Source organism: Mobula hypostoma, chromosome 4 (genome assembly GCF_963921235.1).
Source record: "Mobula hypostoma chromosome 4, sMobHyp1.1, whole genome shotgun sequence".
NCBI lineage: Eukaryota > Metazoa > Chordata > Chondrichthyes > Myliobatiformes > Myliobatidae > Mobula > Mobula hypostoma.
The window spans coordinates 105,738,240-105,761,124 of record NC_086100.1 but is presented as its reverse complement, the minus strand read 5'-3'; the positions used below and the strand labels follow the sequence as shown (position 1 = coordinate 105,761,124).

The following is a 22,885-nucleotide window of genomic DNA, read 5'->3' as shown; positions in this document are numbered from 1 at the left end:
CAAAATTGCTGATTGTAATACTCATTTATGTGAGCAAACGGTTTGCGGCTGAGTACTTTTACAAGGCACTGTATTTATACTGTTTACATTTGAGGTTGAAACCTTGAAGTTCTGTTGTCTTGAAGGCTGGACTTCTGAGGTATGAGACCCCAGGTTTCTCAGATGAAATCACTTGTCCGTCTACTATTCAGGGAATCCCTAGAATTCCATGGAAGTGGCTAGAATCAGTGTTACAGGAGTAGCTCTCACACAAGGTTAATTGATCATGATATTTTTCTTCTCAGTATTTAACTATAGAAACTTGATACTGGGACAAGTTGTCCTGACAACTTGGAGTCAAAAGAGTGATTGCAAGGCTGAATGTCATTGGCAACATGGTAAAATTGTCAGTGTCTCCAAGCAAGAAACATCCATTCCAACACATTTCAAATCATAGGTGGGGACTTCAACCAAGCTTGTTTGATTTAAAAGGATACCCTGTCCAATTACAATCAGCATATAATCTGTAAAACCAGAGGTCTAACGTGCTAGACCACTGTTAACCTAAATTAAGGAATGCCTACCGTTCCATGCACAGACTGCATTTCAGGAAATCTGAGGGAGATTGAAAATCTGGCTGAGTAGTGACATATCAACAACCTCTTACTCGATGTCATCAAGAACTGGGGCTGATTAGTGACTTCTGGAAGAGAAACCCAGAGGTGCATGAACCAGTCATCTTTGGAGGATCAGAGGTGGAGAGGGTCAGCAACTTTAAATTGCTCAGTTGTATCATTTCGGAGGACCTGTCCTGGGCCCGGAACTTAAGAGCAATTATGATGAAAGCACAGCAGCATATCTATGTCCTTGAGAGCTGGCAAAGATTCTGCATCTTTGCCAACTCTCAAACTCAGACATCTAAAACTTTGGAAAAGCTACTATAGATGGGTGGTGGAGAGTATATTGACTGGCTGCATCATAGCCTGATATAGAAATGGCAATGCTCTTGAATGGGAAATCCTACAAAAAGTAGTGGATATGGCCCAGTCCATTATTAATAAAACCGTCCCCACCAATGAGCATATCTACAAGAAGTGCTGTCGCAGGAAAGCAGCATCCATCATTAAGTATCCCCACTACCAGGTCATGTTCTCTTCTCACTGATGCCATCAGGAAGAAGGTAGAGAAGTCTCAACACATTCACCATCAGGTTCAGGAACAATTATTACCCCTCAATCATCAGGCACTTGAAACAAATGGGATAACTTCACGCAACTTCACTTGCGTCATCATTGAAATGTTCCTACAACCTATGGACTCATGTTCAAGGACTCTTCATCTCATGTTCTCAATATTTATTGTGTGTGTGTGTGTGTTTGTTTGTTTATTTATTTATTTTTGTATTTTCGCCGTTTTTTGTCTTTTGCATATTGTTGTTCGTCCATCGTCATCATAGATGAAAACCTCGACACCATTAGTCAATGATGATGATGGTGTCGAGACTAGCGCGTGGTTTGGATTTAAATGAAGGAGAGTTGCGCAGCGTCAGCCTCGCTCTCTCTTCCCAATTCCCATCTGGAAACAGTGGCAAGACAAGAATCGAGACAGCTCGAGATGGGACTAGGCACGGTGGATGACCAGGATGTCTTCTGTGTCTTGTCGTGCTCTACATGTTCCACGACACTTGCAGAGATTGCCTTCTTGACCGTTGGACCTTCCATTGGTCTCATCCGCTCAATCCGCCGGAGTCTGTCTTCACATGCTGGGATAGACAACTCCCTATCTCACCGAGGGTTTGAGACCCATCAGCTACCTTCACCTGGTTTAGCCGGCTTGTCGAAGCCGTTGCCCGGGGTGTGGCCGCTGTCGCATGCAAACAGCTACAAGGAGCCACAGGTGAGAGCTGAGTGCCAGGTGGGGACCAAAGGTGGACTAACCATCTTGAAAAGGACGCGACATGTTACCCCACCAGAGGTCCTACCCCTCCCTGACACCCCATACACCCCAAACATTGTGCCAACCCCAAGTTGGCGGGGTCTTTCACTGGCTCTAATATGATTATTCAATTTATTGAGTATGCCCATAAGTAAATGAATTTCAGGGTTGTACATGGTAAAATATATGTACTTTGATAATAAATTTATTTTGAACCTTGATAACATTTGAACTACTTAAGTTAAAAGATGTTGCACCTGAAGTTGGATTTCTTTATCCATAGTGTTTCTCCATGGATTATTGAATGGTAATATTGGCCCTTTAAGTATGTACCAGCCTTCTGCAAGCGCAGTGAATTCTGCTACCCTTAATTATAGATTTTTTGTCCTAAAGTACTGATCAAATTCCCTGCTGAAAAACCATATTGAAACTGTCACCATCACGTTATCAGGTGGTAACAAGTTAGACGTAACAAGTTATGACTGGCCCGAGTATGATGTAAGCTTAATATTCTTATCAGACAACATGCTGTGAGTTCTGTATGAACTACTTGCTAAGACTATCAAGACCGATTGTGAATATGACTTGTAGAAAGCCTTGATGTTGTCAAAGCTGCTCTTTGGTTAGATCAGCATTCATGTTGCCTAATTAATAACGTTGTTGGAAGGTTAGGATGTGACCCATTCCTGCAGCATTCATGGATCTCCTTGAACACCTTGGCTAAATTTGTGAAGGTAGTGCATTTCTTTGGCATTCAGACAATTTATGGGATGATGGAAATTAAAACAATTAAAATGTATTTTCACCGGATGTACTTTGGGTTATATTCGGCAAACCTGTCTTTTCGTTCAAATGGAGTAATTATTAGAGATGTTTATTATTTCAGTAGATACTTGCTGTGGTGTATTACTGCTGAAATCATCTTACTGTGTGTTAGGTTTGAGCCAGGCCATCATAGAACTTCCTTCCCTTTTGTCACAGGGAGCACAACCCCTCTAAATGTTTTTACTGGAATGATGACCACTACATGAACTTTAACTCTCTGAGCTCCTTCTGATGTAAACTCTGAGCCATGGAGGCTACTGCTTTCTGATCCTCGCAAAGAACTCTCATCACTTTAATTTGCATTAAAGTGCAAATTGATGAGCGGATCATGGGACGGGAGGCCTAGAGAGAAAGAAAGGTGGAGGGGAGAAGCCCAGAGAATGGTCAAGGAGTATAGTGAGAGAGACAGAGGGAGAAAAAGAAAAGAGAGAAAAAGAAAGAATATATATATAAAATTAACGGATGGGGTACGAGGGGGAGGTGGGGCATTAACAGAAGTTAGAGAAGTCAATGTTCATGCCATCAGGTTGGAGGCTACCCAGACGGAATATAAGGTGTTGTTCCTCCAACCTGAGTGTGGCTTCATCTTGACAGTAGAGGAGGCTGTGGGTAGACATATCAGAATGCAGACATCCCACCCTGCAAAAACTCATTTCAGGGAGGTAGCACCATCAATGTGCGGGAGACTCCCGGAACTTCCAGGAGAGGTGGGATATCTGCAATAGAGTAGCTCCTTAGCAGTTAGTCAGCTAGTTTAAATAACGTTAGCTATACTAATGAACGAATGACACCTGTTAAACTCACTTCAACATACCTTTTACAGTCATTTAACCCACCATGGGCAATAGAAAAGTCACTGTTGCAAACAGCACAGCAAGCAACACTGTCATTATTTTTGACCCCTATTAGGCAGGGATACACTTTAGGGTAGTCTGGGGTGACGTACTTTTTATATTTTCTTTTTTTGGAACACTCTGCCATGTCTCACTGTCTCTCTCTTGCAGTCGCTCATGCTCTCTCTTGCTTTCTCTCTCTCGCTCTCGAAAAAATTGATTTCTGTGATATTGTATATAATTTGCGGGCGTCAGGGAGCAACTATTAATATGCGGGAGACTCCTGGAACTTCCAGGAGAGGTGGTATGTCTGAGAATGGGAATGGGATGTGGAATTAAAATGTGTGGCCACTGGGAGATCTGCTTTCTCTGGCGGACAGAGCGTAGGTGTTCAGCGAAACGGTCTCCTAGTCTGCGCCAGGTCTCACCAAATATAGAAGGCCGCATCGGGAGCACTGGACGCTGTATATCACCCCAACCGACTCTCAGGTGAAGTGTTGCCTCATCTGGAAGACTGTCTGGGGCCCTGAATGGTAGTGAGGGAGGATACATTTTTTTTTCTCTCTCTCTCTCTCCTTTTTTCTCCCTCTGTCCCTCTCACTATACTCCTTGCCATTCCTCTGGGCTTCACTCCTCCCCCTTTCTTCCTCCCTCGGCCTCCCGTCCCATGATCTTCTCATATCCCTTTTGGCCAATCAGCTGTCCAGCTCTTGGCTCCATCCCTCCCCCTCCTGTCTTCTCCTATCATTTTGGATCTCCTCCTCCCCCTCCCACTTTCAAATCTCTTACTAGCTCTTCTTTCAGTTAGTCCTGACGAAGGGTCTCAGCTTGAAACGTCAACTGTACCTCTTCCTAGAGATGCTGCCTGGCCTGCTGCATTCGCCAGCAACTTTGATGTGTGTTGCTTGAAATTCAAGCATCTGCAGATTGCCTCGTGTTTGCATTTTTAAAAAACAGGATATTTAGTTGTGTCGTGGAATAAAAACACCTGAGGTAATATAACTATTGATTTTAAAAGATAGCAGGATAAGTTAATACAGAGTCAGTGGTTAAAAACATACAGGAGACAGTGGAATAATTCAGAATAACAATATCCCTAAAACTAAACTGGATTCAACACTACTTAAGCCACAGTCTGACTACTGTAGAGTTTATATCACTATATTATGGAAAACTTGTGAAGGAGCTGCGGAAGTGATTAATAAGAGCATGACCAGAATTGAAAATTAATAACTGTGGCAAGCATTGGGGAAAGCTAAGGCTATTTTCTTTGAAACAGGGGACATAATTGGGGTATATAGAACCATAAAGGGTATTGCTAGTTTAAATAAGAAGGTCCCATTTTCCTCAGGAGAAGATTTTTTTTTTTTGAAACAGCCAGTTTTATTACCAGTTTTTAGAAAAAGCATGGAACACATTGACTGGAAAAACAAATTGGATTAAATTTTCTAGTCTTGTCACATTGTGTGACACAGAACAAAAATAGTTCTCATCACTCAAGGTTAGATTCAAATCCAAAACTTTGAAAATGAAACAGCATTAAGTGTTACACAGTGAATTCATATCCCACTTCATAAATGGGCCAAGGTGCTGAATTTATAACTCAAGTCCACTTGCCAGCAGTAACCAGACCCAGGTATGGCGAGCCTATAGAGCATCTGTATCTAAGCCCCAACCCAGGTATAGAGGGCCTACAGAGTGTAGTTGTCTGTATCCAAGCCGTGACCCAGGTTGGAGGGACTAAGGAGTGTAATTGTCTGTATCCAAGACATGATCCAGGTATGTAGGGCCTACAGAGTGATGTTGTCTATATCCAAGCTCTAACCCAGGTATAGAGGGCCCATAGAGTGTAATCGTCTGTATCCAACCCCTGACCCAGGTATAAAGGAACTACGGAGTCCAAGCGTCCCAATGACACAGAACATATCAGAAGAAGCAGCTCAGCCTAGCAGATTCCTAGGTTTCGCTTCTCTCAAAAATATGTCTGATGATCAATCAGTTAAGAATAGTTTAAAAAGGCTTAGGTAAATTAAAATTAATTAATTTATATACTGTCAACTAATTGAACTTAATTACAGAGATTTTTTTCTTGTGGGCAAACTCAATAAATCTATAGAATAATAACTATAACAGAGTCAGTGTAAGATCTCCTAACCAGAGTGCAGCAGAGAACAAACTGCACATGCAGAAGGAAGAATCAATAATGACAAAGTCTTAACTCCATGTAACATCGTACTCAAAGACAGTGGTGTGTAAGATGAAATGCATGGCAATCTGATCTTCAGCTCATGTAGGACTTAAACTTTTCAGTGTTCAGGGAATTCAGAAATGAGTTCACTTGCATGGGGTACTTTGCCAGCTGCCCTTTACAAAAGGTTAGCTGGAGGTAAATATGATTAAGCCCATCAAACTATCCTGGCACTTAAACACAGTGTTTAACTGTGGAGCTTCGCACTGTTGGAGATACTATCCTGGATGTTCAGTCGCATGTGAAAACATGTTCTAAAATAGTCGTGCTGTGATGCAATCCTTTCAAATTTGTTTGAATACTTTTGTTGAAAGTTTGCCTTTCTGGGTAGCAAGCTCATACATCATTCCTGCGCCGGAGGAGTTAATGACCCCTATAATGAGGCAGCCTATATTGTGAATCCTTGCGTGCACGCAGATAGAGATGCTTGTGAGAATGCCTGCCTGAAAACCTGTGTAATATGTCCCAGAACATGGGGAAGACCATTCCACCTTTGCTGATGGTTATTTCATAATGCTTTCCCGCATGAAAGTGGTGCCCGGCTTCACGTGGAACCAACCATGAGAAGTATCATAAGGCTGGTGTTACAGCTTCTTTTGCAGCACAGGCACAAACATGTGACAGTGGAAACTGATGTGCCATGCAAGGTCATCTGGCTGCCAATATATTCTAGTTTCCAGTGTTTGCAGGAGCTTTGTGGATTCTGTGGTACACCAGCAATCCCTCTTCTGAAAACAATATTAGGATTGTTCATTCTGATCATGAGGCATTCTGTGAAATATTAATTAGCTTCCGCTCTCAGGATCACATTATTCATTGCCCAACACTGTTAGATGCCCTCGGCCAACTGCCTTTCCTGGCCAAACTCAGGACTTTCAAGGTCACCTATAGGCTCGCTACAGTTCAGGGAATGACACTGAGAGTTGGCTGCTTCACACTTACTGTGAAAGCATTTTTGTGTGAATTTGGATCTGAGCATAGAGGCAATATTTCTCTGTGGCAGCCATGACTTGTTTTCTTGATGCAGGCAAGGAACTGAGTGCCCCACTGAGCAAACACAGCCTCCATTATGTTTTACACCCACAGAAACTGTCTTCAATACACTAATTCCCAACCGTTAATGATTTCCAGGGTATCGCTAGCGAGGGACTGGAATTGGTAGAGGTAAAAGGAACAATGTTGAGATTTCATCTTACATCTTTGTTATGTAGTAGAAGTTATTTCAATGCATTGAGTCTATTGCTGTTCTTAGAGCTATTGCATTAATACCATTCCCTCCCACTCCTCCCCCACTAAATTCACAGTTACATATTCTCTCTCTCACATTCTCATTAAACCCCCTCCAATTCTTCAGCTGCAGACCAATACTGAGTGGTATCTTACAGTAAACAATTAACATACCAGTTGCACACCATACCAGTATATACCTGCACTGAGTGGTATCTTACAGCGAACTGTCAACCTACCAGTAGCATACCATACCATTAGACACCGACACTGGGTGGTATCTTACAGTGAACAGCACGCCTTTGGTATATGGGAGAAAATCTGAGATTCCAATGGGAAACCCATGTAGGTACAAGACAAACATGCAAAATCTGCGCAGCCCATGCCAGAGTTAAGGATTGATTCCATGTGGCTGTTGCTGTAAGACAGCAGCTTTATCTGCTATGCCACTGTGCTGCCCTTCTAATGTGTCTTGATTAACTTATCAATTATTATTCTGGATAGTGTGAAACCCCTGTGCATTCAACCTTACTGACGTGTCTTGTTGAATTGCCTGTTCTATGAGAAGCCTCAGCAAATGGAGGTCGAATAATCAGCTGACCCTTATAGGCTTCAGCTATGCTACTACATCAACAAGAACTTAACTTTGTTTCATCGGACTCTGTACTGAACATAATGAATTCTAGGAGTGATAACATTTCTGACTGACTCACAGTTTGAAATGCACCTGGAGACTTGTTAGTGTAATATGTATGTCCACTATAAATTCTTAGAATTTCCTGAAAGCATACAAGCTGGACTCAGCTGTTCACCTGCTCTGACCTTACTGCTTTTCTCAGAAAGAAGGAAATACATCACCGCTTAAGGTAAGTGTCTTAATGATTTTGAGCATTTAACACAGAGCAATCTAGAACACCAGTCCCAGCAGTGGAAAGGCTGAGCAGTTTCGAGTTCCTGGGTGTCAACGTCTCTGAAGATTTATCCTGGGCCCAACCTATTCATGTAAATACGATGAAGACAGGTCAGCAGCTATATTTCATTAGGAGTTTGAAGAGATTTCAGTAAATTCCTACATATGTACCATGGAGAACATTCTAACTGGTTACATCACCGCCTGGTATAGAGGCACCAAGGAACAGGAGCAGAAAAAGCCACAGAGGGTTGTAAACTCAGCCAGCTCTTTCATGGTATCAGTCTCCCCGGCATCAAGGACATCTTCAAAAGGTGATGGCTAGGAAAGGCTCCATTCATCATTAGAGACACCCAACATCCAGGAAATGTTCTCTTCTCATTCCTACCATCAGTGAGGAGGTCCAGGAGCGTAAGGACATAACTTGATGCTTTAGAGACCGCTTCTTCAGCTCCGCTATTAACTTTCTGAACTGTTCATGGACACTACCTCAATCTTTCACTCTATTATTTATTTATACATTGCCATTTATGTTTTTATATGTAATACAGTGAAATGCAATGTTGGAAAATGCATGGTCATGCACTTTAATGGTAGAAATAAATGTGCAGAGTACTTTCTAAATGGGAGAAAATCCAAAAATCTGAGATGCAAAGGGACTTGGGAGTCCTTGTGCAGATCACCTTAAAGGTTAACTTGCAGGTAGAATCAGTGGTGAGGAAGGCAAATGCAATGTTAGCATTCATTTCAAGATGTCTCGAATACAAGAGCAGGGATGTAATACTGAGGCTTTATAAGGTACTGGTGAGGCCTCACCTTGAGTATTGTGAAAGTTTTGGGCTCCTTATCGAAGAAAATATGTACTGGCATTGGAGAAGTTTCAAAGGAGATTGACGGGATGATTCCATCCCGGTTTATCATATGAAGAACATCTGATAGCTCTGAGTCTGTACTCACTGGAATTTATAAGGATGAGGGGGGAACTCATTGAAACCTTTCAAATTTTGAAAGGCCTGGAGAGAGTAAATGTGGAAAGGATGTTTCCCATGGTGGGGGAGTCTAGGACAAGAGGACACAGCCTTAGGATAGGGGGGTGTTTATTTAAAACCAACACGAAAAACATTTCTTTAGCCAGAAGGTGGTGAATTTATGATATTTGTTACCACAGGCATTGTAGAGGCCAGGTTGTTGGGTGTATTTAAGGCAGCTTGATAAGTTCTTGATTTGATACGCATCAAAGGTTATGGGGAGAAGGCCAGGGAGTGCACTATCTTTAAAATGCCTGCTTCTCAAAATATATATTTTTCCTTTATGATGAAACGCAATCTATTCTTTATTCTTCTCCTTGGAAGCAAAATAAAATCTGCTATCTCACACATTCATTCTTGCAAAAGGAGATGCAATTCAGAGCCCTAGGATGCTTGTCTCAGCCTGCAGTACTTGAGAAAGTACGAGTGTCACAGGAACATAATTTAATGGAATGTCCAAGGCACTGAGTATATTGCAGTACTTGATAAGTGGCTGCCTCCTTCAGCATTCACTGGTCTTCAAAAGCAACAGCCTTTTACTTCCTAATGATCATTGTCTGGAAATCACTTTTGTCTGTAAATCAGACTGATAGCCAGCAAAACAAGATGCCCCATCCTTTTTATTAAACTTTACATATCCGTACAAAATGTGTATCATACTACATCTTCTATTTTTATCTTAGTCAGAATTGAACAGCTTTGCTGCCACAGATTAACTAGATCTGAACTTTGTGTGGAAGTCTTGTTCAACAAACGACCGTGAAGAGCCACTCCAACAATTATTTTGATGGACGTTGACTGACTGTTTCACAGTCTGACCTTTGCAGGCCTACATTCTAGGATCTTTAAAATCTGTTTCAGGGGGATGAGAGGGATAATTAACATACAGCAGTAATCTACTGCATGGAAGCAGGTCTATCTGGCCTAACCAGCCCACACCGCCCAATTACATCCATGTAAGCTACAAACCCGTATGCATTTGGAATGTAGGAGGAAGGCCGTGCACCTGGAGGAAACCCACATGGTTCCAAATGCATACGGGTTTGTAGGTTATTTCGTCACACGGATGTCATTGGGCAGTGTGGGCTGGTTCATTTGTCCCCCCACCACAGATCTCCCTCCTGGCACTTAATAGCTATTGTTATTTTTGATGTTCCATAATTGATTTGCAAGCAGATTATATGTGAATTTCAGTCTGCTGAGAGGGTACTCAGACATTCTCTGAACACAAATAAGGCATAGATTAGTACATTTTATTTGCATAAGTTTATAACAGATGATTCAAAATTATAATTTTGATCCTTCCACATAGGAATGCACCACTACCAGTTTTGTTTTGATTACTACCAAATGTACAACTGACTAAAGCAAGTGCTTAACGCTTAGTTGTTTATTCTGAAAAATGCATTTTCATCTTGAACATTTCAATAATCTTCTCAACTAGAATTCTTCATACTACAGTTAACATGCAAGTTTCAGTGTCGCTGATCTACTACTATTCCGTGCCACAAAAACGTATACCAGGCCAGACCTCTCTGCTAGTTTTGATTGCACGCAAACTTGTGTCATGAATTGCCATTGGGAGTTTCAGATGCTCCAGGAGTGTGTGTTAGGCATTCCTGAATCATCTTCATTCTGAAAAGGCCTCTTCTTCACATGCACTTGGATAAGTTGGTGACCCAAGTCGGGGATTTCAGAAGGGAAACAGTAGAGGTGGGAGGAGATGAGTAGTGGGTAGATCCAAGTGAGGGAGTGCAGGATTAGAATAGGTGGCAGAAATTTTTGTTGACGTGGCTAGCAAGCATTCGTCAGTGTTAGGACAGTGATGTGAGAGTCCGTGACTGTGATGGGGAGGCTTGGTGAACAGTGGGATGAGGAGACTCAAACTAAGAGATGAAGTTTTTGTATATGGGGAAAGACTTGTGTTTGAGGGTGCGTGTTTTAGGACACACTGACAGCGCCGTTAGTACAGTAATTTGATGAGAATGAGGAGCTAAGGGATCTGGAGATTTGTACTATGTGTGGGGTGGAGAGGGACCTGAAGAAGAGCTGGTAATTAAATAACCTTAGATATATAATTTGAGTCAATTTTCCATGGCCATCCTAGGTCCTGCTCAGGAAGATGCTCTGCAATCACACAGATTTAGAGCAAGTTGCTTGGAGCCTAGTTATAAGTGACTAACATCAGGCATGCTTTAGTTCAGTATGACATAGTTTCCCTTCGGCACATTCTAAATGCTATGCTAGCAATATTATCCCAATATGTACATCTAATGCAGAAAACATTCAATTTGGAAACATTAATTTTCATATGTGTGGTGCTATATATAGTGTACAAACAAATCCTTAGCCCGTATTCCATGTTCTCTGATTTTAATCTGATTTGAACTGGCAATGTTCCAGACATCACTTCTAAATCGTCTTCCATGTTCCTCAGCCAAGGTGCCACATTTCACTAGCACCATCCGGTTTTAGATGGTGCTAGTGAGTCTCAGCGACTTCTAGCTGGTGGCAAATGAAACAAGAAAAACAACTAAATATTTTATTAATCACACTTGTCCTGGCAAGCAGTGATTACAAGTAATAGTCTGTAACTTCCCTTTGGACTTGGTGGCAACTTGATGTGGTGGAACCAAGGTGAGCTGGCTGAGAGCAAGGAAGACCGAGGTTTGATCGATTTAAATGCCATGCCAAATTGGAAAGGTTGGGTGCAGGTTGATTGAGGTGTCAGAGTCCAGACCCCAGACCATATCAAGGGTGTTGAACTTGATGTTTGGGCGTTGATTTAGTCGCTAGGCAAGTTTGAAAAGGTCAGGGTATCGGGGCTTGAAGCGAGGAAAGGGCTGTTTCAGCTCGCTGCTCCACCACGTTTACTCAACTCTGCACTGAATTATGGATTTTGGATTCTCTTTGTGGACATCAGTTCAGATTATTATTTGCTTGTAGTTATTGTCTGTGCGATTTGTGTTTTTTTGTCTCTGCACATTTGGTGTTCAACGGTCTTTTTTATAGGCTTTTTGGATTTCTTTGTTTTGTGGCTGCCTGTTAAGAGCAGAATCTCAAAGTTGTACATTGATGATAAATGTACTTTTTACTTTGAACACTGGGCAGGTACTTCCACTCCCATAATTTTAATGGGATTTCATTTACTTGACTGTCTATCTATCTCACCAGCCTGCATATTCAGCAGGTCACTATTCACAGTTTTGGAAACTTCCACCTAATGCATTTTAACTTTCTGCCACTTCAGCTTTCCAAAAAGTCTTTTCCCTTCACAGCTCCTGTTCACTCCAAAGTTATTAATACCTCTTTTACTCTTCCTCTTGAACTTTTCTTTGCTAAAGGAAGGAATGTATTTTATTTTGCTCTCCTTTTGTTTTATTGTATTTCATTCACTCCCAACACTCAGAACTGGACACTTTTTTCAGTATAAAAGGAGTTTATGTTCCCGTAAGTTTCTGAATTTATTTGGAGTGGGAAGGCAGCTGATTAGCGTAAACAAAGGTGTTTCAAGTTAATTGTTTCTGATGGATATTCAAAAACAGTAAAGTAACGCTGATTCGAGGAAATCTGCAGATGCTGGTAACGCTGATGTCTGCATAAAGGTTATGGTGAGAAACTGGTATTTTCAATTGCAAACAGGCTTCAGTAAAAACTAAGTTTCAGCATTCCCAGATCACCGATCAAGAAGTGTTTGCTATTCAACATGTTAGATATGTTCTCTTGTCCTTTCTGAATGATTTTCTGTAAACCAAAGTATATACCTTGGACTATTTAAAATGTAAACTTTATAACTTCCATATCACTTGTCTTCTGCTCAACAGTGCTGAACATCTATTATTATCTCTCCAATAGAACATGTATTTCAAAACACATAGGTGCAATCTTTGATATCTGTAGCACACATGTAGACCTGATTGCAATAACATGGCTAGTGAATCCAACTTACATTCAAGTGTTTCATTGTAATTTTAAGATCAAGTCCTAGGGGATGGCACGTTATTGGAACGAATAGTCAACACGCCACAGCCACCCTAAGAAAAAGTGTTGAATGGAGTTTAGCAGTATCTTCATGCTTCAATCATGTTTTATTTTCTAGTTTACATTAATGACCTGTAAAATGAAACAAAATGGAACTGTTAAGTTTTCAGTAGTTTAAAATAACTGGAAAAAATATGGAAGGACTGTAAAAGTGTTTAGATTGGTCATGAAACTGGCAGCCAGTTGACAAATGAGACAATCTTAATAAAAATGTAATATTATGCGCTTGTCAAATGTTTATACATCATATATACATAGTAAATGAAAATTAATTGGAATATGGAGACATTAAAATGATGCCAGCGATTGAAGGCAAAGCAATTAAAATAGAATGTTGTGGTATTAAGCCAAAGTCTGTAGCATCATGGTGTTACGAGAATACACATAAAATTAAGATGTTTGCTGGCCTGGGCTAGCATCAGTGGCATCAGCAGTTGGTCTGCCACCTGCCCTCAGGGGAAGGAGAGATAAGGAACAATGGAGCAGCGTCTGGAGATGTGTAATGAAGGGATGTGGGAGAGAGAGCTGTCTGGAGCGGCTCCCCCCTTTGAACCCTGAACTGTTTGAAGTGATGGACAGGCGATACCCCAGCAGGGGGATAAAAAGGGACAGGTTCGCTAAGGCAGACACACACGCCACCCGAGGTAACGAGACCCTGGAAGCGGTGCGCCTCTCACGAGTGGGTGAGAAGTGCCAGACAACGACAAGGGTGAAAAGGTACGATCAGCGGGAACCCGGTGTGTGTCCGCCCTTGCCTGGGTGCCGGGTTCACTGCAGAGGATCGACCGCATCTGGAGGAGGGGTCACAGTCGGTGACCTCAGGTGACATCACCAAGGACCCGCCCAAATGCTGTTTGTGAGCCATCTCGCTGGTCTGTGAGTGAAGCCGTTCTGAATGATCAGTTGTTCCTATTCTATGTCTCTCTTCCCCCACCTTGTCCATCGCCATGGCAACGATTACTGCGAACTGAACTACTAACTGGACTGAACTTTGAGTCATTTTGAAATTGGTCATTTACCCCTAGACAACGATAGAGCTTGATTGATGCTGTTATCTTAATTCTGTGCACATGTGTGGTTATCATTGTTGAATTGTTGCATTTATTATCCTTTCGATTACTGTGTTGCTTGTTTCTTTAATAAAACTTTCTTAGTTCTAGTACTCCAGACTCCAACTGAGTGATCCATTTCTGCTGGTTTGGCAACCCAGTTACGGGGTACGTAACAATGGTTAAATATTCAAGGACAGCAGTCTGTATATTTTTTTCTGGCATTTAAATGCCATCCTCTAAACCTAAATTTGTAGAATTTTGTTGTTTCTGTACAGAACAAGAAAACTCTGAACTGGGGTGCATATATTTATAATTTTTATCACTTTTAGTAAGGAATTCTTCAAACTATGTAAAATATTGCATACTGGAAATCTAGAGTATTACTTCAATATACTAAAATATTCATAAATTTAAAACTGCAAAAAGTAAATATGAAATTGAATTAGGAGAATAGTTGATGTTATAAGGATTTGGATTCATATTCCAGGTAAATACGCAGCAATGATATACATTATAGTTACTTAAATTAAATTAGATATTTAGAATAAAGTTAAAAGCACAATTGGGCGATTGTACAAATTCCACTGAACATCACGACTGACCTTAGATAGGCAGAGATGTGAAGCAGCAGCTCTGTCCACTGCGCTGTTCTTCCACATAAATTCTGCATTAGGTTACCTGTTTGGGATCAGTTGTGAAACTCCACGTCATGGGTATTGTTTGTTTGTAATAAAAAAATAAGAAGAATATTAAAAAAGTACCAAAAATTTATGGTGAAAAACTTTCAGAATTACAAACACGTGCATGGATTCTTTGAGTCAACTTTAAGCAACCATTTTTAGGTCTCTGTCAGAATTTGCAATCATTTTTCATTGGTCATATTGGACACAGATGGTAGCGTTATCTTAGAAGTGCATTCTGTTGCGAGCTGTATTAAATTATTAAATTCTGTGCATTGTTTTGTATAATAAACTTGGTTGATTGCGTAGACCTTTTAGAAAAAAAGCACGAGTTTCAGATGTGTTGATTTTTTGTCTTAATTTTTGCTATGAATGCAAATGTTGCTGTATTTCCACTTGATGTTTATTATTTAAATACAACATCATTTTAAGGTGAGGAAATTACCTTTTTATACCTTATATTTTGTGCAGTATGAAAGTAACCAATATGGCCCACAAGCAACGGAAAGGATCAAACTGCAAACCGTGTCCAGTAGTTCATCCTCATCCTGTATGTGGAACTGATGGCCACATCTACTCATCTCCGGTAAGGACAAATTGACATAGAAAACATAAAGACACTTTCTGAATTGTGTGACTTGAAAAATAAGTGATTATTTGACTATATAAAAATAAGTGAAATATTTATGTTTATAAAAATCTTAAGATAAATCACAAGATTATAGTTGTTATTAAGGAAAATCACATTGCCTTGTAATTCTTAATTTTTAACAAACCCCTTTCCAGAAGGCAGTTTATGAGAGAGGCACAACTGAGGATTGTACAACAGCACTTCTTGATCTCGGCTAAAAACTTTTAAACATTAAGTGTTAATAATAATGGACTCTTAATGGAATTATTCTACAGTTTTAGATTAACTGATAATCAATAAATTCAGCAGTCTTTTCCAAGACATAAAAGCTGATCAAATTTGCAGATTTCTGTATCACTATCAAGGTGAATGGACATTTTAGTATACATGAGGTTACTGTAGCTTTCGCTGGAAACAAATTCTACTCAACTAATATGTACGTATATAAAACTTTGCATAATGGAATGTGATAAACTCAAAATTAATTCAAGATAAGAAAATGGCATCACAAAACATGAATTCAAAAACATTTTTAAAAGAATATTGTCAAATAGGTTCTTTAACAAGCTTTATAAAGATTGAGCTGCATCTAAATATAGTTATTTAAACACTATCCTAATCTCTTCAGCTAACCATCTCATTTGAGCTTTATATATTGTACAAGAAAAATGTTTTCAGAAACATGTGACCTTGCATGCCTCTATAATGCTGGTTGACTTATTATTCCTTCAGTGTTATAACTACTGTGGTATATTCAAGTATTTCAGTAGCTAATTTTGAAATAGACCATTTCTTGTTTTAGGCATTTATGATGGTTATGAAAATTCAACCTTTTCCAAATTGACATTGTTGTTCATACTCCCCCTTTTGTATAGCTGGATTAAATCTGGTTCAATAACCATAATGTTTCGAAGGCCCCCTGTCCACACATGTGAGTAGCTAGTTTCAGGCAGTGTCATTTTTATAAATTACTCTTCTCTGCATGGAATATCCACATCTCCCTTGGTTAGTTGGAATACTGTTTTGAATCCCCATGAGTAAAGTTTGAGCTCAATGGCAATGATGTAAGTGCAAATTGGTGCACTATTTATGAAGTAAAATAGGGGTAACACATACATAATGAATTGCGGGACCCTGGGGAATAAGGAGGAACAGAGAGACCTTGGTGTACAAATCCAAAGATCTGTGAATGATCTAATGTTGGCAGCACAGGTAGATAAGGTGATAAATAAGACACACCAGATGCTAGTCTTCATTATCATGAGTTTAGAATATGAAATCGGGGTGTTACCATACAGCCTTATTAAATGTTCTTTGAGATCTCATATAGAATTAGCATGGAATTACTATAGATAGATACTTGATGATTAGTATAGTCAGGTGGGCTGTGTAATTGCTTGACAGGCCTTTGACCTTCTGCGTGCACATCAACCATTTAGCAACCGGTTGTTACTGATTGTACTTTACTCTCCTTGAGTACTCGTCAACGCCTCACACTGCCATACCCCCATCCCACAGATCCTACAACTAGGGGCAATTTAAAATTTCCAGTTAATCTACCACTTGGCACGCCATTGGGATGTGGGACGAAATACACTTGCTCTCTGGGCGGTTGTGCAAATCCCACTGAAAATCACGACTGACCTTAGATAGGCAGAGATGTGAAGCAGCAGCTCTGTCCACTGCGCTGTTCTTCCACATAAATTCTGTGTTAGGTTACCTAAAGGATACCTATTTGCAATCAGTTGTGAAACTCCATGTCATGGGTATTGAAAATGGTGGCTTGCAGAGACAAGGCAGCTTCTCCTGCTCCCAGTAATAGTTTTAGATAATGTTTCCAAGTTTTCAGTCAACCAAAGCTCCATGAATACAGCGCTGCTGAACTCTTGGACAAAAGTACTGTTCAGCAGAGTCAATAGCAGTGCTCAGTGGACTAGGCACCAGACCAAGCAACAGTGACCTGCACTAGGTGGCTCAGCCGAGGGAACAGCAGGCTCAAGAGACACAAGAGGAAGCAGAAATGTGGAAAGAGAGCCGGGGCACTAGCTAGGATCAAAGTTAACATGACCAGGCTAGCGGTGTCATCTGATTTCCTGGTCAATGTCTGATCACTAGATATTAAAGTGGATTCATTGAGACTGAAGAGGAATGCACAGAAAGATAAGAAACTGCTGCATTCTGGTTCACTGAAACGTGGCTAAACAACAACATGCCTGACTTGGCGTTCCAATTCAACAGGATGACTCTGTTCCCCACAAACAGAAACTCTGCAAGGGAAATCCAAAGGGGTGGAATCTGTGCGTACATTAACAAAGGTTGGTGCACAAATTCATCTGTAGTTATTTGGGGCAATTGAACATCTTACAATTAAATGCCGACCACATTACCTGCTCAGGGAGTTTATTGTTGTGTTCATCACCACTATATATTACCTGCACTGGACACGAGCACCAAAGACACCTTAGAGAGCTTCATAGTATCATCATCTCTATCTGTCCCACACTCTCATCTTGGCCTCTCTGACAATATCTCCATAATCTTAATCCCAACCACTACTGAAAATGGAGAATCCAGTCAAGAAGACCATCATTGTGTGGTCTAATGAGGCAATCTATGCTTCAGGACTGTTTTGAATAGACTAACAGGCAGATGTTCAAGGAAGCTGCCACAACTGGAGAAGACACCGACCTCAAGGAATATGCATCATCTGTCACGGGCTACAGCAGTAAGTGTGTAGGCGACATTGGTACCTCAAAAACAGTCATCTCACAGCCCAACTAGAAAGCCCTGGCTGATTGAAGGGGTGCGATCCCTATTAAAACTGCTGGATGCTGCCTTCATGTCTGGTGATAGAACACCTCTCAGAACAGCCAGCAGAAACCTCATCTAAGGAATCGAGAAAGCAAAGGTTGCCTATGCATTAAAAATTCAAGAACATATGTTTGATAATGATCCCTGGTATATGTGACTGGATATCAATGGAATTACTGACTATGCAAGGGAAAAACGGTGTTGACTGTACCAGTGAGGCCTCCCTCTCTGCACTCTAAACAACTTATATGCCCTCTTCAAGGATGCAACACAACGCTGGCCACAAAAGCTACCCCCTCCCAGGTGAGTAGCCACTGCCTGTAACAGCATCAGATGTGGGAAGAACTCTGCAGAGAGTCAACAGGTAAGGCAGCTGAATCAGACAACATCCCAGGCTGAGTACTCGGGGAGTGTGCACACCAGCTCACTGATGTCTCCATGGTCATCTTCAACACCTCACTCATCCAGGCTGCTTTCTCCACATGCTTCAAATCAGTTTCCATCACACCTGTATCAAAAAATTTTACAGGTTCGGAGCTAAATGACTACTGCCTGGTGGCACTGATGCCAATCATCATGCAGTACTTTGAACAGCCAGTGATGCCACACATCAAAAACTGCATTTCTGCCACACTCACCATTATGCTTACTGATAGAACTGCTCTACGACAGATGCCATAGCATCTGTTATGCACATGGCCCTGACACACCTAGAAAACAAGAACACTTGTATCAGAATGCTAGTTCTGTATTTCAGTGTGGCATTCAACACTATTCTCTCAGAGACTTTGGTGAACAGACTCCTGCTCCTCGGTCTAAGTACACCACTGTGTACCTGGGTGTTGGACTTCCTAACCAGCGCACCTCAGATAGTCAGAATGTATAGCCACTCCTCCCTCCCTGTCATCCTTAATACGGGTGTCCCACAGAGCTGTGTGCTGAGTCCCTCGCTGTACACCTTGCTCACACTTGACTGCATGACTAAGCACTCGAGTGATCAACATTGTCAGATTCACCGATGACACAACAGTGGTGGGGCTCAATGATGAGACAGCCTACAGAGAGGAGGTGGAAGAGCTCATGGCCTGGTTACAGGTAAATAACCTCTTCCTTAATGTGAAAAAGTCAAAGATGGTTATCGACTTCAAGAGAATTTACACAACAGATACCTCCCTTTTTAAATTGGGAGTGCACATCTCACACAACCTCTCATAGGCCCAGAAAACAAAATGCACAATCAAGAAGGCTCATCAACACCTCTACTTTCTGAGGAGGCGGAAGAGAGCTGGACTATGCACATCTACATTCACATCACTCTACTGATGCGCAGTAGAAAGCATCCTAACAAACAGCATCATTGCTTGGTGCAGAAACCGCACTGCAGTAGACAGAAAAGCTCCACACCAGGTACTCAAAGCTGTCTACGCATCACTGGCACCAGCCTACCCACTAACAAGGACATACTCTATATACAGGAAGGTACTGAAAAAGGGCCGAGTAACATCAGGAAGGAACCCCCCACCCCCACCCTGCTCATGGTCTGTTAGTCCCACTCTCGTCAGGGAGCAGGCTGTATAGCATCCATGCCAGGACCAAAAGTAGTTATTTTCCCCAAAAAGGAAGACTGATCTACCCATTAACCCACCCCTCCATGCTCCTAACCACCACTACTTTATCATTTTCTGTCAGTCACCTTATGAGCCTAGTGTCACTTTATGGACAGACAATCAATCCATGTATATAAGCTATCTTATGTAATTACATTTATTTTCATTTTTATTATGGTGTTCTTTATCTAATTATTTTTTGTAATGCATCGGATCTGGAGTAATAATTATTTTATTCTACTTTACACTTGTGTACAGGAAATTACATTAAACAACCTTGAATCTTGATTTTCCAAGCTACTTTGTTGCAGATGAAGTGTAAGGGTCCAGAAGGACCAATGTAACATCAGCCTTTGTAGGGAGCTTTGCCCAGCCCTGGGAGTGGTCAGTTCTCAATGTGCAGTGTTTCCTTTTGGGTTGCTGCTTTACTTATATGGAGACATGACTTATTGTTGTTTTTCATTTTTCATCCTGGTTAACAGCTCAAAGCAAAACACATTATGATGCGTGACCATTTGAAGTACTGAATAGTATTCTAGTTGTCATGTTGTCCATAACTCATAAGATTCTCTCTCTACCGTAAACACCGTTGCCTTTTTTTTTGTGAATATTTCTTTTGGCAGTGTTTCCTTTAGTTTCTGATAGGCTGGAAGTATGTTCAGTGTCCTACTTTTCATCTCACCATGACAAGAATTGCATATGTACAGGCATTTCCTTTCATTATTTCCACAAACCTTAACCTGTTTAATTCCATTCCATCCATAACTCTTGAAATAATCTGACTTATACTAATCTACTGCCTGAAACATCAAGCATTGCTTTGCCACCACAGATTCTGCTTGACTCACAGAAACTCCCTCCTATCTCCATTTTGAAATTTGGTTTTCTCTGTGGTATCCTTTGCCTTCAAGAAATAGACACATTAAAATTATAGATTTGTTACAGGACAGAGAAAGCATTTAGCTCCTCCAGTCTTTTGTAGAGAAATTCAGTCCTTCCCAATCTTCTGTTCTCTCTTACAGCCTACTATTTATTTCTCTGCAAATATTTATCCATTTCTGCTTTTAGTGCCACAATTCAATCTGCATCCATGCATCTTTAGGCAACTTTATCCAGATCATACCAACCTGCCAGATAAAATGGCTATTTATCACATCGCCCTTTTATCAATTATTTCAACTCTGTGCCTTCTGATCTTTGATCTGTCCGTCAGAGTTAATGTATAATTGTATTCTACCATCTTGCTTGTTTAAGCTTTGCCACAGTGCAATGCTCCTAAACACTTAGCTTACGAAATCAAATGAATCTTACTGAACACTGCATTCGTGCAGTCAGTTCGGTATTCAGGATGGTATTGAAATCGCAGATAGACAACAGAAGACCCTGGGGGGGGGGCGCGGGGTGCACTACCCTATCAGCTGGCCACATTGTCAGCCACATCTTGCCACATTTTTGGGAGAGTCTACAATTCCGACAGTGACCTTATCAGCCACCTGAAAACTCACAAACCTGAATGGATCCAAGAGAAGCACATAGACAATGAGTAATTGGTGTGACTTTATATTACTTTAGTGAAACTCAGCCTCAAGCATAAGACCTTGAATGATGTGGGTTTTGAACATTGCTTTCTTCACTAGCCCCCACCACCCAATTACACCTATATGACTAATTAACCTACTAACCCATATGTCTTTGGAACGTGAGAGGAAGCTGGTGCACCTGCAGAAAACCCACACAGTCATGGGGAGAAGATGCAAGCTCCTGGCAGACAGCGATGGAATTTAATCCAGTCACTGGCAGTGCTAAGCTACTATGCCATCCCTTAACTTAGAACTAAAGGATAATCAAATTCAGAATGGTCGATTAAAAATGGAGAAAAGTTCCTTTTGCCTTATAGCAATTTAAAGTCAGAGCAAGATTGCTTTTGAAATAATATTGCAGGCTTGAAATATTAAATTTTACAGATATGGCCAGTTTTTGTAGAAGAGAACTTGTCACACAAGCCGTAAGGTTGTTTACAACTTAATAGCTTTACCTGGAAGTTGGTTGGTGCTGGTGAAGCTGCTAAAAGTTGGTAGTTAGCTAATCATTTCTTTGTTTTAAGCTCTGTTATTTTGATATTCCGTAGCGCACAAAGTCCCAGAAATCAAGCTTCAGCAAATAGGCATTGTACACCAAAAGGTCTTAATTCCATGCACCTTACATTGGTCAAGCTCATAACAGAAATCAGGTTAATTGGTGTTGAGCCTTATGGCAAAGAGTTGCTTACAGTATGTGTTTGTTGGCACTGAAACCATTGCCAATGATTGGGTATCTCCATGCATTAGCACAGCAGAGAATCCAGAAGGAAAAAGCACAAAACTTTTTTGAAATTTATAGTTAGTGCCCATTTACTATTATGTTTTATTTTTCATTGAAATGATGGAAAGTACCTCACCCTTGCTACAACATGGCACAATTTTAGGTGCTTGTTATTGCTTGAATTTATTGATACATCAGTGATTATGCACTGGAAGATAGAGTTCATGCTTTGGACTGTATCTGAAGGCTGGATGTTAGTGGTGCTTACGTTGCATCATTTTCCCACAGTCCAGGTCTCTGTCTAAAGTGATTTATCTTCCTTTTGTAGCAACATAATGGAACGGTGTGAAATGTAATCATTCATTTATTGCTCCTGTAAAAATATTGGTAACTGCCAGTGTCATTAATTAATGTGAAAATTACATTGTTTTGCAAAAAGTTACATTTTGAATGCAGCAATCCATTAACCAGAAGTGATAAAAATGATATGAACAAAATTATTTCGAAACATTAATAGGTTTATTTTCGCTAGACATTTTCTGATTAGTTAGCTAATTAAGCACTTAGTATGCAAATACATCTAGACTATAACTGCAAGAGCTCCTCAAACTAAACTAAGTGATGTGGGGATACACTGTATTTCTCCAAATTTCTTGTTTCTCCAAATTTCTAATGATACACTATTCTGGAATTATATCTGTGTCCAGCTTCAAGCGGTCTATCATAAACAACAAAAATTGCTGAGGAAGCAACACTTTTTGAAAAAAATATTGTTGT

At 40.7% G+C, this 22,885-nt stretch overlaps 1 protein-coding gene across 4 annotated transcripts in view; it reads left to right on the top strand.

Moving 5' to 3' along the window:
* Positions 1–22,885, top strand: part of spock3 (SPARC (osteonectin), cwcv and kazal like domains proteoglycan 3) — a 518,883-nt gene that overhangs the window by 294,971 nt on the left and 201,027 nt on the right. For all 4 annotated transcript variants that reach the window (XM_063046338.1, XM_063046336.1, XM_063046337.1 and 1 more), the window contains one exon: positions 15,230–15,344. In XM_063046338.1, the coding sequence (XP_062902408.1) occupies positions 15,230–15,344 (115 nt within the window). The remainder of the gene's footprint in view (positions 1–15,229; positions 15,345–22,885) is intronic.